Raw genomic sequence first — 20,665 nt, 5'->3', positions numbered from 1 at the left:
CTGTGATCCGGACGGTCTCCATTACAGAAGACGATGAAGGAGACGAGTCCTGTGTCATGAGCGGGACGGTCTCCACTAGAGGAGCTGGTGGAGGAGACAAGCCCTGTGCCTTGAGCCAGATGGTCTCCATGAAAGGAGACAGTGGAGGAAACGAGTCCTGTGCTGTGAGTGGGACGGTCTCCATTAGAGGACACGGTGAAGGAGATGAGTATTGTGCCTTGAGTCCGATGGCCTCCGTGAGAGGAGACAGTGAAGGAGATGAGTCCTTTACCATGAGCAGGACGGTCTCCATTAAAGGAGATGGTGAAGGAAACAAGTCCTGTGCCTTGGGCTGGATGGTCTCCGTGAGAAGAGATGGTGAAGGAGACGAGTCCTATGCCACAAGCAGGACGGTCTCCATGAGAGGAGATGATGAAGGAGACGAGTCCTGTTCCTTGAGCGAGACAGTCTCCATGACAAGAGGCAGTGAAGGAGACGCATCCTGTGCCGTTCAGCAGGGAAGCGTCTCACCCACTACCTATCCATACGCGATGTTGGCAGTCGCTGCCATTGTGCCTATTGCCACATTGGACAGGGCGCTTTGGGGACCCCTGTTGTTGATAAACACAGCTCTCACAGCCAAGCTGCTGGAGGTGACGATCCCCGTTCCCACGGAGGGACCCCAATTTTGGCAGGCGGGTGGACGAGTTCTGAGCAGAGTGGGTGCCCTGAACGAACTGGCCAAGGAAATGGAGCGTGTCAGGCCCGAGGCACGCAGGATGTTGCTGTGCTGTTTAGGGAGGCTAGTGGGAGTGTATTTGAAGTTTCATCACTTCCTCATTTCTTACTGAACAGTTAGAAGTGAAAGGTGCTGTGTTATCTTTAAAGCCACTATCCAAACACTGAGAGCCAGCGGGTCTTTTCCCAGTAACCCCTGGCACTGTTGAGGGATGGGGTCAGTATGGTAGTTAACTCATGTACTTGTAGAGGGCAGCAAAAACAGTGTGGAGCAGGCAGGTGTTCAATGGACTATCTCCCAGGAAACATTTAAAATTAAGATGCTGAGTTTTATAGAAGACAGGTAAATTCAGGATTTATCTAGACCAGTTACCAGGAGCTATCTGACTTAGCATGTGTCCTTGTTTACATAAGAGTAGAATAAAATTAAAGTTTAAATTTTGAGAGGAATAACACATCCATGACCATCATATTGGTTTTATTTGCAGCCATGAATGTTGATTACTTATACTATATTTAAATTTTTTGTCTTACGTGGTTTTTTTTTATAAAGTAATAAGAACCACTTAACCAAGAGAAAAGTATGATGCATAGGGACTCTAGCCATGTGTTGGACAAAATGATGTGGCAGGGTCTCTACTAACGAAATATATGCTCAACTTAAAGACATTCAGACTGATAATACTTAAAAACACTACGAGTCAAACAAGAAACGAGACTGCCAACATCCTGTCTTTCTTGAAGCACTAAGAGCTCTTGAAGCTTTTTGAGGGGGTTGTTATTTGGAGGACTTTGGCATAGAATTTCTATGGCTGACACTTTGTGAGTGCATTATTGAAAATTTGTTTAACGCTTCCCATTATTTCTAAGATGTCTATTTCAGTTTGTTGCTACATTACCTGATGATGTTCAGCCTGGGCAAGATTTTATGGACTGCCATGGGAACCTGTACTTGTTACAGCCTTCTTGGGAATTGATTCATTTGGTGTATTCTTCTGGAGAACTGTCTTGTTGTGAGTAAATTAATTTATACTTTAACTCATAAATGCAAGGGATGTTTTATAATCACTAGCACTTTTATTTGCTTCTTTTTCAGTAACATAAATGCAAATTAATGATTATACTTCAAGCTAACCTTATAAAAGTGTTCTAAAATTTGTGTTTTACACTTAAGTGAACAAGATAACATGTATAAATTCAATTGGCAAAGTTCAATTTATGAATCACTTATATTAAAACCTAAAGATTAAGAATGAGGAGGGTGCACGTATGCACTATCAGTAGAATTGGGAATTCATACAGCCACTCTGAAAAGTAGTTTAGTGATATGTATAAGAAGCCTTACAAATGGTCATATCCTTTTATATAGTATAATATCATGTCTAGTTATTTGTCCTAAAGAAATTACCAATCATGCATTAAAGATCATGTACAAGGGCATTCAGTGGAAAAGTACTTATCAGACTGAAAACCTGTCACAACCTAAATGATCCCTATGGTAGGGGAATTGTTAAATTATTGTATATCGATATAATGGGATATAAGGTGGCTTTACATATTTCAAAGACATTAAGGCACAGAAAGTGCTCACAATTTAACGTGAGGTGGAAAAAAGCAGAAACCATGACTTTAAAGTATAGGTAAACTATGTGTTATATAAAACACGTATGTACACTTGCACACACACAAAAAATGCTGCAAGGAAACACAACAGAACGATAAAAATTCTTACATCTACGAGATGAAGTAATTTTTCAGTTTTTTCCTCTTACATGTACAAGTGTTTGCCAGATTTTCTGATTTGATCATGTGCTCAGAAAATATCTTATTTGGAAATGTGTTTGCCAGATTTTCTGATTTGATCATGTGCTCAGAAAATATCTTATTTGGAAATACAGATTACATAATTTTCAGACACTATTAAATTTTTATATCCTTTTTTTCTGTACAGAATTTGACTTTCAGACATACATAAGTATATGTGTGCATACTCATACATACTTTTTATCGTACTGTATGTCATTCTGCTTCACAGTTGTTTCACAGAATTGGGGGAAATTATTCTGTGTAAATAAACTTTGCAAATGGAAAGCTTTCATTTGGAACTTAACAGTTAACGTGGTCAAAATCATTGAATGCAATTCTTTCTAAAACTGAGTACCGTGTTGTTTTATTAGTTTCTTAATTATATTACACTGCACATATTATTGTCAGTAAGTTTCCTCTCCTTGCCCAATTGATTGTAAAATCGCTCCTAAAAGAAGGATTTCTTTTGCCTGGATTCTCTCGCCTCATGAAGTTTTTCCTCAGATAAAAGGAAAAAGGGAGAATAAAAGTGTGAACAGAAGGGAAAAAGGTGAAAACATTTTATATCTCCTACTCTTCTTTCTCACATTAAAAAATACCCTAACAACTGTTTTGATTTGCACAAGGTTATATAGTCTCTTTGCCCTGTTGCTTCTCAGCCTTAGCATTTGCCTTTTGGAAACGTGGTCCCTACGTGAATTTTAGTTTTGCTGAAGGGGAGCAAAGGAAGCTTACTCTCTCATTAGCTAGGCTGTGACAGTACAGAAATAGTCATTTCCTTCCATGTTGGAATTTTCTGAATGCATTTTCCTAGAACAGCATTATTGCAAGTGTTGTTTAGATACTGTACTAATAATGAGAAACCATGGGTGATTTTCTGGACTGGACGGAAAATCCCATCACCATTTATAACATTTGAAAGAGGAAATGTACTTGGAGTTCTAAAGAAATGTAGTAATGTTTTTTTTTTTTAATTAGTTACTGCTTAGATTTTATTATCCTGTAAATTTAGAGCTGTCTTCAGGGGGTAATTTAGTTTTTGCCCATTTAGAAAGATGTTAGCTGTTATTTCTCTTGTCACTTCTGCATTTTGCTCTAGCAGTCTTCCCTGCCCTTTCAGATGTATGATCACTGTTTATAGTGGCCTGGAAAAATTAAATGATCTAACTCATAAGAAGTATTTCTTCTTCTTCTTCTTTTTTTCTTTTCTAAATGCCTGTTTATTTGGCAGACAAAGTTCAGAAATGTACAGACACAATTTGTAGGCTGAGAAATCTCTGTGGAGTTCTTACTTCACAGCTACACTTCACAAAAGCAGTAATGACAGCTTCTCAGCACATTAACCAGTCATCTTTTGTTTGAAGTGAACACAGTTAGAATGGATTATAAGGCCTATTTCTCTAACTCACCATCAACTTCTTTTGCTCTAATCTTTAAGAACAAGTGGAGCCTTCACTTGATCAGCCACCTCCTTGCTGCTCAGCACCTCGACAGTAGCAAGAACAAACTCAAAGCAGGTCCCAGGACCTCTGCTTGTAAGAATCAGGCCGTCCTTTTCCACACGATTCTGAATGGCTGTAATGATTTCCATTTATCGTTTTGTTTTTAGCAAGTGGGTGTGTTATAACTTTGCTTTCAAAACCTATTTCATGAGCCAACAGAGCAGTAGGACCTGCACAGATGGCAGCTATGAGGCCCTTCCTCTTTTCTCATTCCTTCAGTGTCTCTTTCACAGCAGCAGACTCAGATAAATTCTGTGCACCCAGATTACCTCCTGGAAAACCACATTATATGGTCCCTGTTTTTTTGCATCTTCAACACAGGCATCAGGATGAATGACAGCATCACGGCTACACTGTACTGGGTCTTTTCCAGCCAGACCTGCAATGGTGACCCTAATCCCAACTCGTCTCATGACATCTACATGGATGACTGCCCCCTTTTCCTCTGCTCCCTTAGCCAGGATGACCAGAGCTCTTTTTGAAGCTCTGGTAATATTTTTAGGTCATGTTTTTTAAAGACCCAAACCTGACTGAAAGGGACAACACGCCCAGAAGTATTTCTAAATTCAGCCAATAGCCAACTTCGAATAAGATTTCAAAGATGTTTTCTGGTGAATGAAAGAGGCATATCTTAGTACAAAGATTATGCCTTTAATTTTGTTTCCTCAGAGTCTTTTGGAACTATCATTGTTTCTAGACCTCATCTTGGCTATTTGGGGTTATTAAATAAATGACATTAGGTAAATAAGCATTAGTATATTATGAAATATTAGCCATTAGCGTTGTTAAAGTTGTGTTCATTTTGTAAGATTGGTGCTTATTTAATAGATGTATAAACATATCTTTAACTGCAAGGTATATTTACCTTAGTGCTTTTGTCTATCGAGACTCTTTATGAAGTATCACCACCAATTAAATTTGAAATTCTTTCTAACCTTTTCTTTTTTAAAATCCTGTGAATTCCTTATGCTGAGTGAAATCATTATTAAACTCTCACTTGGTTATGACTTTTCACCATTATATTACGAACTATATATTTTTATTAATAAAATGTTTAACATCAAATTTTATTTCTCTTCCAGAAAAAAAGTAGAGTTCATCAAGGTAAAATTTAAGACACATTTTGTCTTTTGTACTGTTTCTTCTGTATTGGTGTTTGTTTAGTTTTGTATAACCTAGAAGAAGATATAATGACTTCTTACGTCTGATTGACTTATTAGCTCCCGAAAGTTTTAGTTTTCCTGGGTTGCTAGGTTGGATGATGGAGTAGATGGTGGTGATACCAATGGATAGGAGATGAGGAAGAATAAATTGTGGGAGTAGAGAGATGATTAGTTTAATTTGGGGCAGCCTGACTTTAAGTGTTGATGCAGTGCAGATTTATTACAGGTGAACAACGTTCCTGTGCTAATGATTTAATCAATACATGAAATACTTATTAAGCTAGATAATTAAAGGAATAGGAATATCAATCAATATATTTGCATTTTCTTTCTGTTTCTCATTTTAAATGACATGTATTTGAAGGGATCCCACTTTCTGAGAAGAAATCTGCTTCATGCAGAGAGGAACAATAAGCTATAATGTTTTACTATATTTTCCATTTTTCAAATATATTTAAACTAGAGTCTCATTTGAATAAGGATACTATTATAAGAATATTTTTCTTAAATTTTAATAATATCTTTATATCCTTATTGCTGTTAACTGCAGATTGCTCTTTAAAAAGTCATAAAAGTTTTAAAAAGAAGTTCTTTTTCCTCATAGTGCCGTATAACATGTCTTTGCTGCTAATATATCTAGTGACTCATTGATTTTTGCCCCCTTTTTAGTCACTGAACAGCAAATTTCTGACAAGGTGAAAAGCATAACAAGAGAAAATAGAGAACTTCTTCAAAAGTTGTCATATTATGAACAGAAGGTATAATGATTTTTTTAGTTTTGTTCCCCATTTTTCCCAATTGAATTATTTCCACATGTTTTATACTTACTATAAATTTATAGTTATTGTAGTATTGTTAAATCATTTTTTCTTATTATTTCCTACCAACCATTCAGACCTTAAGCAGTCATCATATGTGTAAAGCACTGCTTCCTTCTGAAAGGGGTTGCTTATTTGTAAATTAGTCTTGGTAGAGCTATAATTTATATTTTTGAATTCTGAATGCTGTATTTTATATAGATCAAGGAATCAAAGAAATATATTCAAGAAACCAAGAAACAAAATATGATTCTTCACGATGAAGCGATTAAATATAAGGTAAAATTCCCTTCTTGGGATTACATTCTGAAAAGGAAAGTAAATGTAATGGGTAATTATTACCAATCTTAATATCTGTGTAGGATAAAATCAAGACATTTGAAAAAACTAGTGAAATTCTGGATAACACAGCTAAAAGTCTTCGTGTTACATTAGAATCTGAGAGAGAACATACTGTCAGGAATCAGGACTTGGTAAGAGTTTTGCTGCTAAGTGTTACTGTAGTTTGGCTTTTGAAATATTTTGTGTACTGCATGAGTTGAACACGGTATTTTCCATGCTCTTATCTTAAGTAAGAGTGAGAGTCAGAGAAGTTGAACCTACTTCTGTCCATTTTTGTGGAATTTTAAGGACTAATATAACTTAAAGTGGTTTTATGGAAGTATTTGTGTCCTCAGCTCTGGGTAATTTTCATATTACTTGGTTCTGTCCTCTGAAACATGTAGAGCCACTAAGAAACTGTAACTGTGATAACTGTAACAGTCCTTATATTTTGTTTTGTAAGTTCTTTTTCAGTAAAATTTTTACTTTAGTTTTAGTATTACATGAAAGTTGCAAAGACAGTAGAGAGGGTTCCTGTATGTCATACAGGCAGTTGAGCTTGACCACCTAGCAAAGGTCGTCTTGCCAGGTTTTTCCGCTATAAAATTACTATTTTTCCACCTTTTATATACTGGACTCTTTGGAAGGAAGTTACCCACAGTCCAAGAGGTGAGAGTTATGCCCCACCTCCTTGAAGAGCCAGTATCTCCATAAATTGTTTGGAATTTCTTCTGTATGTGAAATTTATCTTTTCTCCCTCAAATCCTGCCATTTTTAATTCAGGCAAGAGAATTTTTAAACTGCCGTTGTGTTTGTTTGTTTGTTTGCTTGCTTACTTTCCCAACCACTAGAAAGAAACTACTGATTTGAATTGGTTTACTTGAAAGTTTGTTCATTTTCTTTGCTTTCGCCTTTCTGTCTGGTCATCTACTACATTACCTCATAACCAGGAACGCTGTGGATGCCATAAAATATTTCTGCCCTCAATTATGTCTCCACTTTAAGTTCTTGATTTTTCCCTTGTGCCAAAACTGGTTCACATGCTTTTACCTGAAACATACAGGATGGCACTGGGATATGTTTTGTTATTGTTTCTTCTTTTTGGCATATATCCTGATGTTTCTACTAAAATCCTAATATATGTTTTGTGTTCTGTTTCCACATGGCAGATATTAGAAAACAGGAAATCTATAGAGAAGTTAAACAATGTTATCTCCATGAACGCTTCAGAATTTTCAGAGGTAAAGCTGACTACAATTCTTACGGAATAGTTAAAAGTATGTTTTAGTTTTGTTGAGGAGCAAAAATTTGATGTGTGCTAAAATATGCAGAAAATGAAAACTACGTTATTTCTGTTTAGAAAAGTGTAACGTGCTTGTCCTTTGGAATTAATTCACTGATAGGAATGTTTTAACATTACGTTCAAATTGCTCTTAAAGAAGATAAGCTTAGTGAAGAGAAGGTGAAGTCTGAATGCCACCGGGTTCAAGAAGAAAATGCTAGGCTTAAGAGGAAGAAAGAGCACGTAAAAAAAAAAAAATGGATGTCCTAGGTCATGTAAACTAGACAATCGAATATCATTACCTCATGAATATTTTTTCTCAGACTGGTTTTTAAGGTCATGAAATGAGCATGCAGAATTCTGTTCTTAGATATGCAAAGATAAATCTATGCTTCAAGAACTGAGTGCATGTCTACATTCTTATCTGTTCCAGAGTTCCTGTTCTTCTGTACAATTTATTGTTGCTATCAGAGTGTTCAGTCTTTGTCTTATCAAACATTAACCACCTAGTAACTTCAGTAGCTTCAAAGGTGTAATAGATTGGCTTTTTACACCAAGGAATTAGGTATTTTTTAACACTTCTTCGACTAGTTAACTGCTTCATTGGCCAAGGGAAGGTTACAAAATCAGGAGTCTGGACTTCGGAGATGATAGGACATGCTCTTCCATTCGTACTGGAAGTGAGTTATTTGAATTGGCTGCAATTTTCTGAAGGATGCAGTGAACTGGATCAACTTCCTTGACAGATTTGGTGTTCATGCTATAGCTCTGAGTGTTAAGACCACTCTCCCCTCTCCCTCAGCAAGGGTCTTAACCGATAGTGACAGGTCAGGGAGGGGCTTAGTTTCTTACTTCCCAGTCTCATTCACATTGTTCTAATGTCTTCAGTGCAAAAGCCCTAACCTGTAGGAATTGACATGTTTTGACTTTTCAGTTGCAGCAGGATATCAGAGACTGGAGTAAATCACATGCTGAACTCAGTGAGCAAATCAAATCATTTAAGAAGTCTCAGAAAGATTTAGAAGTAGCTCTTACTCACAAAGATGATAATATTAATGTAAGTTCATTCTCATGAATACATGCTTAATTCTCATGAATTCTCATGAAATTTGCTGAATTAAAATTGAGAGGCTCTTACAGATCCCCTTTTGCTTCTTTTCTAGGGTTTGACTAATTGCATTACACAGTTGAATCAGAGTATGAATCTGAATCTGAGAGTCAAAATAAAGGAGGAAATTAGTCAGATGAATTAGCAAATGGAGAGGTGGGAGGTAAGATCAGTCTCAGGAGGTTGAACCCCTTGTTGCCTTCTTGTCTTTAATTTAGTACACTGATGCTGCTTCTCAGCTGGCAGAATTTCCTCTTAAGCTTTAGAGTCATAGACACATATCATTGGATTTCTATATATTTCTGTTTGCAATGGGCAGAGGTGGTTTGCTGGGGTGTGATATATCAATTGGAATGCAAAGAACACTGAAGTTTCCCCCCCACCCCATCCCATTGAGAACTAGTAAACACGCACTGGAACTGTACTGGTCATGTTTTATACCTCTAAGTATTGAACACATGCAATAGGAGAAACTTGTTTCTCAGCTTCATAGAGATGGCATAAGATTTTAATACTCGTCTCTGTAGCTCTGTGGTTTTAAGGCTTACAACCAGTTTTAAGAGTACTGAGGTGGTTGGAGCTATAAACTAACTTAGGCTGTGAGAGTGGAGGCTATATAGGATAGCAGTGTTTACAGATGAGGAAAATGTTTCTAAACACAGTTTCCCAAGTTGGCTATTGCTTGCATTACTGGGTGTTTTAAACCACACCTGGTAACAGATTCTGGGGGAGAACACAGGAGTGACACTTTCTAAAATAAGGCACTTACCCAAGCAGAGATCTGAGAGAGAAGACAGAGCTTCATCTCAGATATTCTTGCTCAAAAACAGCATGGATAACACTTTTATTGTATGTACTGGGAATTTACTTTTTAAATTATATTTGTAATTCTCTTAAAACTCAATTAGTCTCTTTAGTTCTATTGTTTAATTTGTTTTTTCTTTTAGTATTTGAACACGTTAATTGTTTAGTTTGGGGGAGGTCGAGAAAATATAGTCAAAAAAGCAAGGGAAGAAAAAGCAATTAAAGCCTTCTGTTTTTTAGGTAACCGGAATGAGAAAATGAAAACTCGAATTAAGCAGATGATGGGCGTCTCTCAGGTATAATCCTTTTTATAGAGTCACATAAGTGCTTGTGGATTCTTACAACGCCTCACTTTTAAGAATACTTCTCTCTTCTGCACTTTTTAGACACAAACTACAATATCAGTAGTTGAAGAGGATCTAAAACTCTTACAATTTAAGCTAAGAGCCTCCATGTCCACAAAATTGAACCTGCAAGGTAGGTTGCTTCTTGAAAAGAAAACACCACATATTGGAAAGATACAAAATATCATTGGGAAGACGAGGAATGGCTTTCTGCTTTGTTGTTCTCTCCCGCCGGCTTAAAATGACAGTCTTCCTTCTAATTCTGAGATTCTTTTTTCCTACGGGATCTTGGCCATACACATGTATCTTTCCTGCCTTATTAGCTCTCTGATACCTTCAAGCACATTCTATTTTTTCTAGATGTTCTAATTGTTCTCAGTATTCTCAGACTAACTCATCCTCTATTGGAAGCAAAATTCTCATGAACTTGAAGGTTATTAGGTTGGAACCAGTTTCCAGTAGATAACAGCCTGATTATGGGACCGTTTGGACTGTTTTGCTGTTCAATAAACATTGCCAATACTCAGATTGGCCTCTTTCCTTAATCATGATTCCAGCGAAGTAGGTAGTAGGATTTCCACATCTGACATGTGAAAATGTTCTACTGTTAATTGCACAGCTACAAGACATGTTCCAAAGGCTCTTTGGCTGGCGACCTTTATCATGTCTTGGTTTCAGAAACAGTTCATCCATAACAAAATAAGAAAAGTAACTTGTGGTCTTTCCATGGTAGAAATAAGAGAAGTAATTCTCCCTTGCTTTACCCTAATAAGCTTAGCTATGCTCGGTTGATTCGTCTGGCTCTCCACACTGAAGTAAGGTGAGCTTTCTTTATCTCCAGCACAGTAGATTGCCCACAGTGTTTTTACATCTGTTTCGTTCAGTAGTGAGCAGAGAATTATGAGGTAGAAAATGCAGATGATTCCCAAACAGGCCACAGTTTGATTTTTATCCCTAAATGGCAGGTTTGAATTCCTTCCTATGACTTTGTATGTCTCTGCATTTTTGAGAGTAGGATGGGAAGTGACATTTGAATAGAGATTTCAGCTAGACTGCTGGGAAGAAAGAGAAACACTTTCACTTGACAACCTATTTTATCTTAGGAAATTGAGTCAAGAAGAGTATGAGCGGCAAGAAAGAGAGCAGCAGCTGTCAACTGCAGATGAGAAGGCGGTTTTGGCTGCAGAGGAAGTAAATCCTTACAAGTGAGTTCAGCTTCTAACTTCTAAAGGTGGTGTCAATGGCTAATGAAACTAGTGTTAGCTTTTTTTTAAATAACCATTTATACATAGTGTAGAAGAAAATAATGTACAGAAGCATACATGTCATTGGGCATGAAGACCTTCAGTTCACACAAGAGAAAAAATAATTTTATACCCAGTGCTGGCAAGACTGTAAGGGAACTTGGTTCATGCAAACAGTTTGGGGGAGAGGGGATTATATATTGCAGTAATTCTTTAAAAGACCAATTAGTTATAAGATGTATCAAATGCCATTAAATTTACTGTGCCATTTGATAGATGCAGTGGTCATAACTCTCCGAAGTTTTCTGATAAAAGGGGGGAAAAAAGCTTTATCAAGTAAGATATTAATAGGATTATTTGGGAACATATTGAAGAACATATAAGGAAACTATAATTTATCAACTCATAATCTCCATCGACTCAGAATTTCTAGCCACTAAATAATAAGGAAATTATGTAGCATTCATTTTCATCATTCTTGTACTCTATTTCTATAACCATGTAAATATGTTTTTATATGTACGGATGAAGTCCTTTAGGGCCAGTTGTTAAGAGTATAGGGAATTGGCCAGATTGTTTGAATTTTTATCCAGTTGTGCTTTATCTGGTAAAAACAAGTGTAATTCTTAGGCAGAGAATTGAAGAAATGGAGGAAGAATTGCAGAAAACAGAGCGCTCATTTAAAAACCAGGTAATAATTATACTGCCCTACAGTTGCAGGATTCTTTGGTATCAAATACAGACTCTTATACTGGCTATTATAATGAATTCCAAAACATATTTTTTGATGTATCTTTTCAGATTGCTGCTCATGAAAAAAAAAGTGCATGCTATCTGTGTAAGATTTTCTTTCTTTCCTTTACTTTGTGCGTAATCTACCACAACTGAATTTAAATATATTTTCTCCAACAGCTAAAAGTTCGTGCTGCGTAAAGCGCTATAGCTGAAGAGAAAATGGAAGCTGCTGACCTGAGACACAAGTAAGTGATTTTGATATCTCTATTTTCAATGCAGTTTAGTGTTTTAAAGGCTGTACTACGTGGTCTCTAATAAGGACTTGATTTCTATTTCATATTTAAGTCCATTCTTTCTCTATATTCAAGATTATTGGAAATAACTCAAAAGGTGGCACTGCTGCAAGAAGAGCCTGTGATTATAAAACCAATGCCAGGAAGAAGAAACACACAGAACCCTCCACGGAGAGGTGGAAAACATTTCGTAAAAAGCAGCAATCTGTTTTTTAGTGTAAAGCATATATAAATTACTTTTTATTTTGTGTGTAATAGTTATGATACCCTAGATATAATTCCAAGAACTTACCGAAGAAAAGAAAGGTCTTGAAGTGGTAACAAGACGCTGTCTTCTTCAGGTCCTCTGAGCCACAATGGCTCGCTTGGCCCATCCCCTGTGAGTGGTGGAGAATGCTCCCCTCCACTGGCAGCAGAGCCACCCAGGAGGCCTCTTTCCACTACACTCAACCGAAGAGATATGCCTAGAAGAGAATTTGGTGAGCATTCACATGTGACCTTGAAATAAACTGTTTCAAGAGTGCTCTTTCGGGCCAGCCCAGTGGCACACTCAGTAGAATGCAGCGCTTGAGAGCGCGGTAGCGCTCCCGCTGAGGGTTCGGATCCCATATAGAGACTGGTCCGCTCACTGGTTGAGTGCGGTGCAGGTGCGACACCGAGGGTTGCGATTCCGTTGCCAGTTGCGGTACAGGCGCGACACCAAGGGTTGCAATCCCATTACCGGTCACGAAAAAAGACAAAAAGGAAAAAAAAAAAAGAGTGCTCTTTCCCTCTTATTCAAGATTTCTAATGCAAATAACATTTTAGAATTTGGGTCTTTCCAGTAGACAGAAGCAAAGTTCTTAATTTGTCTTGGTGGATAGTCTACTGCAAGATCTACTTTAGAACAGAAAGCATTTACTTATTATTTCTGTGGAGGTCCTTTTCTTGTTTTTTGTTTCTTTTAACTTTTTACTGGGAAGTATAACCCTTCACCTTTAAAAGTGAGGTTCCTCTCCTGAATATTATAAAACTAGCCTTAAAACTTTATAGTTTATGCAGCATACATAATTCTATATATCATCACTATAATCTGTAATACTGTAAGTTTGTTTTAAAAATCCTAAATATGTCTATAAAGCTAGGTAAGATATTGAAGTCAGATTATATAGTGAAAAAATCAACCTATAGAATTATATCAAGCTTAAATGAAGTACAGGACCAGTGCTACTAATGTGCAGGGATAATTGCTGTTAGTTCAATCCACAACAGTTCTTATTTTAATTCTTTAAGCCCGTGCATAAATTACAAGTGATTTCCCTTACTTGTATTGGGAGACCCATTTTTATTGCCGCTTTCTAAGTAGAGTTGAACCCAGGTCTTACCACAATTGGTTTATTTCTCCTGAAAAAATACATTCAAGGGCTCAGTTATCTCTTTCTCAAGTGTCAGTGGACAGGCCTCTGTCTCATCCTCAATGGTCTTCTGAGGTGTGTGGGAAACCCTCTGCCTCTGGTAAGGGACCTAAGTGTGTTCAAAGAGTCTAAAGTCATGGTGGAAGGTGAGTGGAAGATGTTTTCACAGTGTACAAGTCAAAATAAGTCTAAATAAGTACTTTCTCGTGTCTCTTGTCCCATCCAATTCCCACTCCCCCCTCCAGGGTCTGCGTTGAATATCCCGCTGGTCGGGACACTCCAGCTGTTGTGAATTACAATTAGGTATTTCAGGAACATTCAGCTTTTCCTACAGCACTCTCTCTTTGCCTCATCTCCTCTTTGTGTGTTCTACTCATTATTTTTTAAAAAGTAAACTGTTCCCCAAGAGCCTGAAGGTCTGGTGCAGCTGCCGTGATGAACAGCAACTCAAGAAGCTCTTCCCCTTCTAAGGTGATGGACAAGGGCAAGGTAAATGCTCCAGTGTTGGGGGCCTGAAGCCACACCCCTTCTTGTGAGACCGCTCCTACTTGACAATCTGCTCAGATGGCCGTGCTTTACATGGTAACTGCCTCAAAATCTTTATGCCAGAAACTGATTGCTCCTGGCTATGCAAGTTAATTTGCAAGTGACCTTTTATCCTTCTTACTTGGTGTATTTCTGGAAAGGATATGAGGAGTACTGATGTACTTGGCTTTAAATTGCACTGCAGTACTGATCTCACTCTTGTCCTTGATTTGGGAATGTTGCTGAAATCTGACTAGTTGGTTGGTTGTTTTTTTCTCCTCTTGCCCGTTTTGGTTAGACAATTAACCTGTTCAGAGCATCTTCTATAATTGTAATTAACTTTAAAAAGGTGAAAAGTCATCATTTCAACTATATTGTGTGATTCAGTGTTGAATGCTCTTAGGCAAAGTAAATTCATTTTAAGTTGTAAAACCCATCATTATTATATCTTCATTTGGAAGAGTGCTATTTAAGAATTTCTCCATTTGTACACTAGGGAGAGCCCACTTTCTTTTTCAGGTTTTTTTTTTTTTTTTTTAAAGATGACCATTAAGGGGATCTTAACCCTTCACTTGGTGTTGTCAGCACCACGCTCTCCAAGTGAGCTAACCGGCCATCCCTACATAGGGATCCGAACCCACAGCCTTGGTGTTATCAGCACCACACTCTCCAAAGTGAGCCACGGGCCGGCCCTGGCAAAGCCTACTTTGAATGATCTGAAATTACAGATTGATAACAGAAGAATGTTTGCTGCAACTGAAATAGTAGTGAAAATCTGTAATTACCTGTTGATTCCGCTCCCAGCAATGGCCTTAAATTATGTTCGCATAACTGTATTCTCTTGTTACTTCTGTTGCTGTTATAGCTGGTAAGTCTTCTGATCATACCTCATAGTGCTTCTCTATGTTGAAATCAAAGTAAGTTTAAATATTTAGAGTTTCCAACCCAGTTTACCATAGGAAATGATTAGTCAGTATCTTATAATATATAGTATTTCTAAAGAATGAACGTAAATATTAGAGCTGTGCCTGCCTAATTGTATATATAACATTGTTTCTGTTGGAAGATCCTTCCAGCTTCTCTATGTTGAAATCAAAGTATTAAATATTTAGAGTTTCCAACCCAGTTTACCATAGGAAATGATTAGTCAGTATCTTATAATATATAGTATTTCTAATGAATGAAGGTAAGTATTAGAGCTGTGCCTGCCTAATTGCATATATAACATTGTTTCTGTTGGAAGATACTTCCGAGTTCCAGGGCAGGACTCCAGGAACACATATCTCTTGAGAGATCTCTTTATCCAAGGGAAGCTTGGGTAAGACCCAAAAGCCCTTTGAGGCGGAAGACTTTAGAGAGAGTAGAGACCCCTTTGTTAGAGAGGCAAAGCACAGGTGGAAAGAGCAAGGGCTTGGAGGCAAACCTGGTATTGAATTCCAGCTTGGCCTCTTCCATGCTGGGGGACCTTCAGCAAATTATCTAAAACTCTGTTCTCCCACAATGAAAATAAGATGGTCATACTTAGAGATTTAGAGATCTGAGAGTTCAAGATATATGAAAGCCCTTTTGAAGGTACTCTGATTAATAGCTATTAGGACATGTGTAGAGAATGGATTTTTCATTCCTTTTTATTCTCTGCATTTTTAATATAGAAATAAAGAGCTATTGTGGTGAATGCAGGGAGTGACTGCCTTAGAGGCACATCACAGTGTGTATGGTATGACTATTTTATTAATCAGGAGCAATCTCCACTGATAAGCTTTGACAGTCCTCTTGCTTTTCCCTTCTATTTGCAGACACAAGTTTCACTCGCTGTCAGTGTCGCTTGGAGAGGCCACTGTCAGGAGAAGACGGCTGGCCTCAGAAGTTGGAACATGCCCAGCCCACAGCCTCCAGCAAACGACACCATGAGTCACCTCATTAACACAACAGTAACAGGGTTTGGAAGAGCTGTGGCTCGCGAGTACTGGAGTCCAAACCCTTGACCTCTACAGGCATCTCCTAGAGGTGATGCTGCCCGGTGCAGGTGGATGCCCCCACCCACCTGCACATGCACCACCTTGACCCCAAGCCCACATCAGGGACACAGCCTGATGAGATCCACGCATGTGCAAAGGTGCTCGCTGTGGCGTGTAGGGAACAGGGCAGCCACTGAGACCAGGGGCCAGAGCCCACGGTGCCAGCCCAAGATACTGACAGGCTTTCTCCCAGAATGTGGGCTGAGGGTCAGGTAAGGCAGTATCCCAACCACAACCAGCCAGTGACCACATGTGAACGAGGCGCCAGCAGTGCCTAGAAACCCAACTTCAGGAGCCTCAGTGTCATGGCCAAACGCACTGGTGTGGTCAGTGAGGCATAGTGAGCCCACCGCGGGCCCTGACCATGCAGCGCCAGGCAGGCCATGGCCTCCACGCAGGCAAGATCCGCTAACGCAAGCCAGGAGGGCCCATGGTCCTGGCCAAGCTCCCACCAGGACCTGCCTTCTCACCACGGATTCGTCACTTCCCCCTGGATATTCTCACAGTCTGCTAACCAGTCACCCAACCTGGGGACCCCACACTTGTGCCACCCCGCTCAGGCACTGAGGAGGCCATCCTGAGGACTGGGGTCATGGGCATCCAAGGGCTCAAGTTCATGAGAGGAAGCAGGGCTGGGGCTGTCACCACCACAGGCAGAAGAGCGAGAAAGGGAGCCGCACCACCTGTCCCCGGCCCTGGGCTCCCAAGGAGCGCCCCCTTTCTGCTGAGGTCCTAGGCGCCGGCTACAGAGGGATGCGCCAAGCAGTACGTGGGACCAGAGAACAGAGACTCTGCCCATGCACACTTCCCAGGACCCAGCGCCAGGCAAGACAGAGCGGGGAGGCCAGCAGCAGCACCGACAACAGGAGAGGCAGAGCTGCCCGCGCCTGAGGCTGCCCCCAGGTGGGGCTCGAGTACCACCAAACAGACCTCCCTCATCTGTTACCAAGATAAAGGGTCAAATGGCTTTGGGGTCATTTCAGGAAGAAAGAGCCCTGTGACATTTGCACTTTGAATACTGGTGGCAACATCACAAATGTCTTTATGGAGGAGAAGGCAAAGAGCCTGTGTTTTCAGGTGCTCTTTCAGGGCAGCTGGTTATTTTTACTGCTGTTGGCACAGTTTTCCTGATTTAAGACCTGGCGCTCCTGCCCCCTGACCATCTCCCTGGGTAGACGCACACCCCCAGAATCTAGTTCCAATGGCAGAAAGGCTCGGGGGCTTGTGGGGGCATGGGAGGGCTTCATAGGAGCAAAATATCTTACCTGCTCCAGGGTCCAGAGGAACAGGCCAGCACATGCAAAGGGAAAAGGGAAAAAGAAATTAGATTCACATGCACATCAACAGAGTACTGGAGTAGCAACTGGAAATTTTGGGTTCTGATAAAACGTACAATTACATTACGACAACATTTACAAGACATGGTTGTATTTAAGGGGTTTTTGGCCAATTACAATGCACAAATATGAACCAACTCACTCTCCATTATGTAAAAAAGTCACAAAGGGCTTCCCCGTGCCTCGGCTGGGAAAGGGGGCTTGTGTGGGTCAGAGGGAAGGGGGCCCACACACCGCTGAGGAGTGCAGATGCAGAGCCACAGCCGCCCCCTCGGATGTCATGTCGTATGGAAAAGGCCCTCTTCCCACTGCTTTCCAACTCACTTCTGTTTTAGGAGGTGACACAGTCTCCAGTAGCTCTGGTTCCTGTTCACCTTAAACTTGGAGATGCATGTGTATTTTTGCTTGATTTTTAGCACTATTTTGTGCTACTGTAACATTTAACCTTGGTGGCTCACCATTCAGACCTTTCAGAAGCTTTTTAATCCCATGAAAGGCCGGGGCCCTCATCGAAGCTCCACTCCCGCCCATCTGTGTGCAAGGCAAGAGGTCCTGAGAACACAAGAGGCATCAATGAAAATCAGAGCAGTGACCTTTTGAACCGGTCTCTTTGCAGGGCAAGAGACAGGCAGGCGGGGGCCCCAAGCCCCTCAGCTCGGCAGCCCCTGCACCTCCCCGTGAAGAGAGCCCCCTGTGGAGAAAAAGGAATGAAGGAAACAGCAAGCATGGGCCACCCTCCCCATCCCAGCACCCTGCCTCTTGTTTTAGGGACCAGGTGTGTCTTGAAAAACCACTTTCTGGAAACACCACCAGCCAGGCCTCCCCGGGGTGTCAGCCTCTTGAACCATCAGCACAAATGTTGTCAGAAACCTCCTGGTCCTTCAGCAATTGGCCTGGATGTAGGGGAAGGGGTAGCAGGGGCGCCCTCGGCCACCAGAAGCTGCTCCAGGGCAGAAGGGCCACAATCCCCGCCCAGGGAAGTCCTGCAGGGACAGCGAGGGGCCCCAGGCACTGGCGGGGCTCAAAGGGACAAAGGTTTTCATGGGTGAGAGCAGCTGAGCATAAAAGGCAAGCGTTTGGGGTCAGCCTGGGGAGGGGGGCCCGCACGAAGCCCTCGTGAGGAGCAGCCTTCTGGTGTGCCTCCCAAAATGCGCCATTAATCTCAGACTTTTTTTTTTTTTCCTTTTTGTCTTTTTTTTTTTCGTGTCCGGCAACGGATCGCAACCCTCAGGGTTGCACCCATACCAGACCGGGACCGGCAACAGGATCGCAACCCTCGGTGTTGCTCCCACACCTCGCTCAGCCAGTGAGCGGGAACCGGTCCATATGTGGGATCCGAACCCTCAGCGGGAGCGCCACCGCGCTCCCAAGCGGCGCACTGTAGCAGTGTGCCACCGGGCCGGCCCTAATCTCAGACTTTTTAACCTCGCAACTGCAAACTGTGTGAGTGATGGGACCTTAAATAGGTCCTCTTAAAAGGAAAGCTCAAAAAGGGGATGTACAGCAGTCACATGCTCACTAAGTCCGAGATGGACACCACGCAGCCCCTCCAGCAGGCTCGGGCAGCAGGGCAGAGCCGACTCCCAGCAGGGGAGGCCACCATGTTCCCACAGCTCCCGACCACAATGGACCTCTGTGGACAGGTGCCAAGTTTCCTCTATTCAACAAGCACCTGAGAATACATGCTCCTGAGCACCTGGAGCCACTGGGGAAGGCGCTGCTGGGGCAGGGGGGCAGCGGCGATGACCAGTCTGGCTGGAAGGTGCAGGGTCTGCTCTTCTCAGGGATTGTCCTGGGCCCCCACAGTCCCCCATTACCCAAGCTGGCCCAAAGCACGCCTGGGCTCACAAATACCCTCACTCCCATCGGGTGACCCAAGTGCTGGTTGTGCCCAAGGGCATGAACCTCTAGTCCTCAAGGGCCGTGCATTGTACCCACAGCCCTGGTCCAGGGCCAGGTGCTTGCTGGGGCCATCAGGTAGGCTCATTCACATGGGGATGCCCACACTGTGATGTGGGCACCCAATCCAGCCTATACCAGCCCAGGATGGGGAATGGGGCTCTTGATCTGGAGAGGCACTCCAGCGAACTTGTCTGTCCCATGGCTGGCCCAACTGGAGAGTCCTGCAAAATACCAGCTGGGACTTCGACAATCACACAGTCTGTACCCCGCCCCCCAGGCCAGGGTACCAAAAGGAAGGGAAGTGAAGAGTGTCCGGCCAGATCCAGCCTCTGCGTTCCTGTCCCACCTCCAGCCCCTCTGGGGAGACAGGAAAGCCTGAACTTTTCACCTTGGGAACAGACACCCAGAGAAACGCCACAGAAGTGTCTGCCTAGGAGGCAGAGGAGGACAGCCTCCTGACCGTCTGCAGCTTTTCCCCTACCATTCCCCCCTCCAAAAATGTGTATTGCCCGTTTTACAATCACCAGGTGGCAGCCCAGGAACTGCAGGCCTCCCACCACCCGCTGTGACTGCCTGACCTCTCATAAACAGGACAAAGCCCAGGACCTGTGGCCATGCCCCTGGGCCCGCAATGGACCATACAGGACGCTTCAGGTCAGCAGGGCTGCATCTTGGGCACCATCCTGGGGCTGCCCCAGACCCTGGCACCACCATGGGAGGGAGCTGGAAGCTGAGGATTCTGTGCACAGGACCATCCACAAGCCCATCCCAGGGCTAGCACAGGCGCCACAGACAAGGAAGGAAGGAGGACCGTGTCCAGGACCGGGCACAAAGGCTGCTTCCCCAGAGCTTACTTTTATCAGCAAAGCACCTTCAGCCCACCACGAGGCCCCCACCCCTCATGAGTGCCATGCTTTCAGGCAGCAAAGCTCATTGTCATGACCAAAGAACAAGACATCATTACATGCTTTAAACACAGACGACAACGCCTGCAACATGGCTTCACTTCAGGAAAGGCCACAGACAGCTGAGCCGGGCCTGGGATGCAGGTCTAAGTCTACACTCGTGTACCTGCAAAATCCACTGTCACCGTCCTGCTCACTCTACCCAAGGCATGCCCACGACAAGGCCCTTCCCTCCCTCCTGGAGCTGAACGTGCAGAACAACATCACAACGCAGCAGCTGGGGCTCCCAGGCCCTGCCACGCTGCCCCACCAGTCCCCACACCCCTCCTGCTGCAGCTGCTCTTCAGCTGTGCCCAAGGCCTCTCGTCCCTCTGCTGTGCAGCCCTCATGAACCAGAGGGACACTGCAAGTCTCACCTGTGCCAAGGAAGAAAATTAGGTAAAACTC

The 20,665-nt window shown here is 42.0% G+C and overlaps 3 protein-coding genes across 3 annotated transcripts in view; 2 read left to right on the top strand and 1 right to left on the bottom strand.

Moving 5' to 3' along the window:
* LOC103603018 (melanoma inhibitory activity protein 3-like) overlaps window positions 1-10,395 on the top strand; it is a 34,847-nt gene extending 24,452 nt beyond the window's left edge. The window contains 13 exon segments of the mRNA XM_008587486.1: window positions 1,601-1,637; window positions 1,640-1,734; window positions 5,108-5,129; window positions 5,858-5,946; window positions 6,208-6,285; window positions 6,369-6,479; window positions 7,497-7,568; window positions 7,748-7,852; window positions 8,544-8,666; window positions 8,773-8,800; window positions 8,803-8,880; window positions 9,762-9,817; window positions 9,908-10,395. Of these exon segments, the coding sequence (XP_008585708.1) occupies window positions 1,601-1,637; window positions 1,640-1,734; window positions 5,108-5,129; window positions 5,858-5,946; window positions 6,208-6,285; window positions 6,369-6,479; window positions 7,497-7,568; window positions 7,748-7,852; window positions 8,544-8,666; window positions 8,773-8,800; window positions 8,803-8,880; window positions 9,762-9,817; window positions 9,908-10,105 (1,092 nt within the window). The 3' untranslated portion in view covers window positions 10,106-10,395.
* A 428-nt stretch (window positions 10,396-10,823) lies between these two features.
* Window positions 10,824-14,089, top strand: LOC103603017 (melanoma inhibitory activity protein 3-like). Its single transcript, XM_008587485.1, is given in 9 exon segments — window positions 10,824-10,830; window positions 10,917-11,070; window positions 11,740-11,800; window positions 11,911-11,934; window positions 12,022-12,089; window positions 12,213-12,313; window positions 12,479-12,616; window positions 13,563-13,644; window positions 13,948-14,089. Coding segments are annotated over 9 exon segments (735 nt in total). The 3' UTR covers window positions 14,048-14,089.
* Window positions 14,090-14,687: 598 nt separating this feature from the next.
* LOC103603016 (ski oncogene-like) overlaps window positions 14,688-20,665 on the bottom strand; it is a 44,545-nt gene continuing 38,567 nt past the window's right edge. The window contains exon 3 of the mRNA XM_008587484.1: window positions 14,688-14,957. Within this exon, the coding sequence (XP_008585706.1) occupies window positions 14,916-14,957 (42 nt within the window). The 3' untranslated portion in view covers window positions 14,688-14,915. The remainder of the gene's footprint in view (window positions 14,958-20,665) is intronic.

The sequence above is a fragment of the Galeopterus variegatus genome, unplaced genomic scaffold (genome assembly GCF_000696425.1).
Source record: "Galeopterus variegatus unplaced genomic scaffold, G_variegatus-3.0.2 Scaffold4401, whole genome shotgun sequence".
Classification (NCBI taxonomy): domain Eukaryota; kingdom Metazoa; phylum Chordata; class Mammalia; order Dermoptera; family Cynocephalidae; genus Galeopterus; species Galeopterus variegatus.
The sequence above is the reverse complement of the archived record's forward strand: the minus strand, read 5'-3'. Positions and strand labels throughout refer to the sequence as shown.